Source organism: Phalaenopsis equestris, unplaced genomic scaffold (genome assembly GCF_001263595.1).
Source record: "Phalaenopsis equestris unplaced genomic scaffold, ASM126359v1 Scaffold001170, whole genome shotgun sequence".
NCBI lineage: Eukaryota > Viridiplantae > Streptophyta > Magnoliopsida > Asparagales > Orchidaceae > Phalaenopsis > Phalaenopsis equestris.
The window spans coordinates 173381-180048 of record NW_018165609.1 but is presented as its reverse complement, the minus strand read 5'-3'; the positions used below and the strand labels follow the sequence as shown (position 1 = coordinate 180048).

Sequence of the window (6668 nt, the reverse complement as noted above, 5' to 3'; positions counted from 1 at the left end):
TACATTTGATTTTTATTGATTTAGAAAAAGCTTACGATAAGGTTCCAAGAGATATCCTTTGGAGAGTTCTCGAGAAGAAAGGTGTTGATATGACTTATATTCAAGTCATTAAAGATATGTATACTAGAGTTGTTACTTGTGTTCAAACTGAAGGAGGATTGACCAAATATTTTCCTATTTCTGTTGGATTACATCAGGGATCGGCTTTAAGCCCATATCTTTTTGCTTTAGTTATGGATGGTTTTACTGGGCATCTAAAGGAGGATGTACCTTGGTTTATGCTTTTTGCTGAAGTATCTTTCTCGTGGATTAAACGAGAGAAAAAACCCAGGAAAAAACTTTAATTTGAAGGTCTACATTGGAGTTTAAAGGCCTTCATTTAAGTAGAACTAAAATTGAATACATGGAATGTAATTTTAGTAGTAGTAGCTCTAGTGACAGAAGTGTGACTTTAGGTGATCAAATTATTAAAAGGTGTGAACGATTTAGATATGAGACCTGCAATGTTGTATGGTGCTGAATGTTGGCCTTTAAAAGAGAAGCATAATAATAAGTTAAGTGTTGCCGAGATGAGAATGATTAGTTGGATGAGTGGCTTTACACTTAGAGACAAAATGCGAAATAAATATATCCGTGATAGTGTTGGTGTAGCTTCTGTGACGGACAAAATTAGAGAAAGCCGTCTTAGATGGTTTGGTCACATTAAACGTCGACCATCTGATGATCCGATTAGGAGAGTAAATGTTTTAGATTCAGCTTGTGTAAAGAAAGGCAGAGGTAGACCTAGGAAAACTTGGGCTTATTGTATAAAAAATGATCTTAATTTACTAGAACTAAATGAAAATATGACACTAAATAGGACGCAATGGAGAAAGAGGATTCATGTAGCCGACCCCACATAGTGGGATTAAGGCTTTGTTGTTGTTGTTGTTGTATGTATTTGATATTATCACTTGCTGCCATAATTCCCTGGCGGAACCTTGCGGTACCTGGCGGCACCCTCTTTTCTTCCTGTTTATTAGTTTATTTTGAGCATTAGAAAGTTTCATCTCAAATTAATTGGCGATTAATATTTAGGCCCATTGGAACATATTTATTAGTAACTCCTCATTAAGTATTTGTACTTTTTTACAGGTCATTTATGAAAAGATCTTTTTCTGATGGAAGCATTCTACATCAAAACAATACACCTTTGTCAAGCTGCTGTACGGATAACTATGAACTCCCTAAATCAGTCATGTCTGATAAAACACATGAAGTCCAGGGTTCCATGCGACTTTCTGACTCAACACCAGAAATTTCAGCTTGTAAAAATGATGCATTTTTCTGGTACGCTGCTTTCATTTTCCATATATGAGGCATTGATTCTCTGGCTTTTGCTCACCTATCTAATCTTAGACCTTAGCTATTTAAACGAGAACTAATTAATCAGTTAACTTGATATAATCACAAATTGAAAATTAAATTCATCTAATCCCAAAAAACTTTTTTTTTCTTTCATTTCTGCTATTTAGATGTGATAACTTATTTGTTATTGTATTTATTTTTCATAGTCGCTACTTGAAATCTGTCCACCCCTGCAATAAACTCTTCTTGCCTTTTTGGAGTAAAAAAGTGCAAAGATCAGAAGTGCATTCCCTTTGAAAAGTTGCCTTTCAATCATAGATTCTACAAGCTTCTTCTGAAATTATATTTCTAGTGGGGGAAAATGGCGATGCGTGAAGCAATAGCCTTGACAAAAATAAACTGCTGAAAGCTTAAAATAAGGGACAAAATTGGCATGATTTGACGAGTTTGTCTAACTTGTGTTTATAGCCACAACAACAACTAAAACACTAGCCTTCATCCCACTAAGTTTGGTCGGCTACATGAATCCTTTTTCTCCATTGCAGCCTATTGAGTCTCATATTTTCATTTAATTCCAATAAATTAAGATTATTTTTATATATTGTTCCCAAGTCTTTTTAGGTCTACCTATGCCTTTCTTAACATAAGTTGAATCCAAAACATTTTCTCTCAGAATCAGATCATCAGATGATCGACGTTTAATATGATCTCTTAGAATCAGATCATCAGATGATCGACGTTTAATATGACCAAACGATAAGGGGACTCTCTCTAATCTTGTCTGTCACTGGAGCTACACCAACTCTATCACAGAGATATTTATTTGGCATTTTGTCTCTAAGTGTCAACCCACTCATCCATCTAAGCATTCTCATGTTAGTAACACTTAACTTTATTTTATGCTTCTTTTTTAAATGCCAACATTCTGCACAATTGATCATTGCAGGTCTCACCACCATCTTATAAAATTTTCCTTTCAGTCTAAGCGACACTTTCCTATCACACAATAGGCCCGATGTATTCCTTCACTTCAATCAACCAACTTGAATTCTACTAATAACATCCCCGTCTATATCACCATCACTTTGAACGATAGACCTGAGATATTTAAAACATTCACATTTTATAATGGTTTTATCACCCATAATTATGACTCTGACACTAGAGCTGAAACTAAAATTACATTGCATATATTTAGTTTTAGTTCTACTCAAATGACGGTCTTTAGACTCCAATGTAGACCTCCATAATTCAAGTTTTCTTGAACTCTCTCTAGTCTTATCTACAAAAAGGATATCATTAGCAAAAATCACACATCAAGGTATATCCTCTTCTAAATGTCCAGTAAGAGCATCCATAACTAAAACAAAAAGATATGGGCTTAAAGCCGATCCAACTGAAATAGGAAAATACTTGGTCAATCCTCCTGTTCAAACACAGGTAATAACTCTAGTATACATATCATTAATGATTTTAATGTAAGCCATGCCAACACCTTTATTCTCTAGAACTCTCCAAAGGACTTCTCTTTGAACCTTATCATAAAATTTTTCTAAATCATTAAAAATCATATGTAGATCCTCCTTATTTTCTCTGTACTTCTTCATCAAATATCTCAATAAATGTATAGCTTCCATAGAAGACCTGCACGACACCAAATTGATTATGGGAAATCTTTATAACACGTCTTAACCTATGTTCAATTACCCTCTCCCACAATTTTAAAGTATTACACAACAACTTAATTGCTCTATAATTTGCACACTCTTATACATCCTCTTTTTTCTTAAAAATGGGGACCAAAATCAACTTCCTGTACTCCTCGGGCATCTTTTTAGTTTCTAAATAATATTAAAGAGTTTAGTAAGCCAAGGAACTCCCAAATCTCCTAAATAGACTTACTCCAAGTGATAATGATTGGGAACGTGGGATGCTAGATCACCTATATCACGAGTCGGGCTATAGTATCGCTGACAAAGTCACCCAAATATTTTTATCTTTAGCATATTTCTTCCATTTTTGATTTATTTTCTATTTCCTTATTTCTAATCTGGGAGCGTGGGATGCTAGATCACCTATATCACAAGTTGGGCTATAGTATCGCTGACAAAGTCACCCAGATATTTTTATCTTTAGCATATTTCTTTCATTTTTGATTTATTTTCTATTTCCTTATTTCTAATTAGGGTTTCCTCTTAGCATGAACTATTTAAATCTTGTATTTCTTATTTCTAGGGGATTTTTGTTCATTTGAATTGTGTAAGTGCTTTTTGTCCCTTGTGGTTTCTAGACTGGAATGAGTTTGCATCCGCAACGTTGGGTGGTGGCAACTGTACCCCTACGTTGTTGGTGGTGACATCTCAGGTTTTCTTCCTTCGTCAATCTCTTGGGTATTGATGATTGTATCCCGATTAGTTGCGAGAGTAAAAAGAACTCTTCTATCTTGTATCATTATTTGATTAGTGCATCTCGTCTTTTTTCTGGTTGTTTTTTTTTTGTTTCAGATAGTATCTCTCGATAAGTACTGCTAAATCTTCTCCAACCTTCCTCTTTTTCGGTATCATTCGATATCAGAGCTATTACAACCTTAATCTTATCTTAGGATTTCGTAGAATCCGCTTTGCCCCTTCACAAAAAAATTTCCTTGCCCCAAAACTTTGACTTGAACCTAATTTACCTTTGTTGATTTCAAAATTTGCAGAATCAATTTTTACGCCCTCTTTTACCTCCCACTCTACACCGTAAGCATGTTACCAAGGAGATGCATTCCCAAGCCTACCCGAGAAGAGATACAACGAGACATTCATCGACTTCAGCGGAGGCTTGCGGAAATTAAGGTTGAAACCCATGGGAAATTAACCTCGATCATGATCTGAAGAGTTGAAGAGGAGAACGATAGAATCTAAAGATGAAGCGTGAGGTATAACGTCAGTTTCTACCAGCTTACTACAGACACAATTTTCATATCCTAACTTCAAAAGTGGACAGACCACATCATTGAACGACCACCTCATCTTACAAGTAGAGTTCAACCTCAATATCTTACAGCTAAAGTACACCTAGGACAACACCAAAAGCGACCCTGTTAGCTGAGAAGCTGATTCAGAGTGGAGAACAAGTGAAATCAATCTACATCCCTAAGTCTATCACAATCATTAAGTACTACATCTATTCCCATGGCCCTTTGATAGTACTACTTCATGCCATGCTGACATGTGGTTGCAGACTTAAAATACAAAGATAAGCATGATTTATGTTAACATTAATTTACATAAGAAGATTTTCTGTTTTCTTTTGGTTGGGCTGCATCTTCATGGAAGCAGGAGTTGGGTGAACAGAAAATGTTTTTCCTTCAATGATTTTACAACAAAGTTGCTTTGAGTTGGTTATCATGTATAAAATATGATTTGTATTTTTCAGTTATATGAAACTTAGGCTTCAAAACTAATACCTGGCTGCGTGTCCTAGTTGTACACCGACAATGCCTTGTCAGCGGCTTCTTGTTGATAATGAACATAGATACTTGAGTGAAATTGCGCGTGATGCATCGACATCTTCAAATTTTCTGGATCTTGATCAGCTATCATCCTCTGGTAATTTATGCGAGGAGGAAACTTTTGAGAGGTATTCTTATTTGTTATTTTATTTCATATTTTATTGTCAGAATTATGTAACTAATATGTTGTTTGATTACTGTCATGATTTTTGAGATAGTGATTTTAAAAGTCAATTATGTTTGCCAGCATCTCCTTACGTTGATGAAGCTTTACTCTGGACATGCAGGTCAACTGTTAAATCATCATTCATGAACTCTTCGGTTGCAAATCTTTCATCCGAGAATGTTGCCAACTGTGTAGAATATGATGAAATTGCACCTTTGAAGGTTAGAAATTTTTTTGATACACTGCCCTGCCTTTCTGTTTTTCGGTATTGCATATACTTGCCTGTGGATTCACCAAAATACACTGCAGTTGCAGAACATATATTGTTCTTTCAGTATTTTGCTTAGTTGTAGGATTTAATTAAAAAAGTTGGCTTCAGCATGAGAATATCGTTGCTGGCTTAAGCTCAATCTGCAAAATACCGTTGAAGATGGTTTTATCTGAAGTCCTTGTCAACATTGTTTAGCCAGGTTAACAAAAGCCATCTTGAGAGGTGGCCAGCAATATACTGGCTTAGATTGATTGTAAAAAGCAGGATTTGATCGCTTTGAAGTTAATTAGACTTAAACCTTATAGATATTAGTTAATCAAAAATAAAGGTCTTCTCACTTCCTGAAAAAAAATACTTATAAATTCAAGTTATGTGATTTTTTTATTAGTTGGACTAATAGAAATACTTCTTAGGCAAAGGTGTAAGAAAATTCCCATCTTAATTGTTCCACAATAGTCACGTTAATTTTTATGTGAATTTTTTTGTGGTAAGCTGTTTTACTTGGGCTTTGCTAACCTGGTTAAGGCTAACTGGCTATAGCCTTTACCAAACAAATGTCAATTTCATTGATTATATACAGCAATTGAAAATGGTATTAAGAAGTTTACCCTTAAATAACCTTAACTATTTGGCATTCTGATAATGGTTGCATAAGTGCCCATAGTGAACATTTTTCTTACTCTGATTACAGGAGATGGATGCAGCTCTTTCTACTAATAATGCCCCTGAAGAGTTTTCGGACATCTTTGTTAAGTGGGTTATTCATGGGGAAACCTTGTCATTAAAATAGAACTGAAGAACTGAATTTTATGATTGGAGTTTAGGATAAAGACGTCTGTCTGGCCTTCAGCTCGATATGCTCAACCGTAAAAAAGCTAAAGCACAAACAAGAGAAAGGTGAGACCTTATTCAATTCAAGACAAGAGTATTCATTTGTAAGATATTTGATTTTGCACGTCTTCTTACCCATGTAGATTTTTTCCCTTTTTTCTTATTTTAATTTGGTTAAGGTCCACTCTCATCTCAGGCCATAATCAAATAGGAAGTACGAGTAAATATTTGCAATTCTTTTCAATATTACTTATGGAAGAAAAAGGAAAACCAAGTTTCCATTCTGTACATATACACGACAGTATTTACTAATTCCAAGTAATTATTGTACGCTCAATTTGATTATTTGAATAAGGACAAAAATGTTTATCAAAGGATGTGCAGTTCTTGATAATTATTTTGCAAATCTGTTTGCAATAATTATACAACAGTGATGTATTGGTCTTTTTGTTGTTTTCTAAACTTGAGGTTAAGACGGTGCTTGGTTGCATACTATTTAGCATATTTAATCATGGATTTATCTTAAATCCATCCAAACACCAGAAAAAAAAAAAAAA

At 34.6% G+C, this 6668-nt stretch overlaps 1 protein-coding gene across 7 annotated transcripts in view; it reads left to right on the top strand.

The window, feature by feature from the left end:
• LOC110033400 (phosphoinositide phosphatase SAC2-like) overlaps positions 1-6487 on the top strand; it is a 53052-nt gene extending 46565 nt beyond the window's left edge. For 3 of the 7 annotated variants that reach the window (XM_020737367.1, XM_020737366.1, XM_020737365.1), the window contains 4 exons: positions 1135-1329; positions 4816-4971; positions 5131-5230; positions 5972-6487. In XM_020737367.1, coding sequence (XP_020593026.1) covers positions 1135-1329; positions 4816-4971; positions 5131-5230; positions 5972-6070 — 550 coding nt within the window. In that variant the 3' untranslated portion in view covers positions 6071-6487. Of the gene's footprint in view, positions 1-1134; positions 1330-4048; positions 4792-4815; positions 4972-5130; positions 5231-5971 lie in introns of those variants that run through there. The other 4 variants (XR_002294938.1, XR_002294940.1, XR_002294939.1 and 1 more) reach the window with 4 other exon arrangements.
• The last annotated feature ends 181 nt before the right edge of the window (positions 6488-6668 follow it).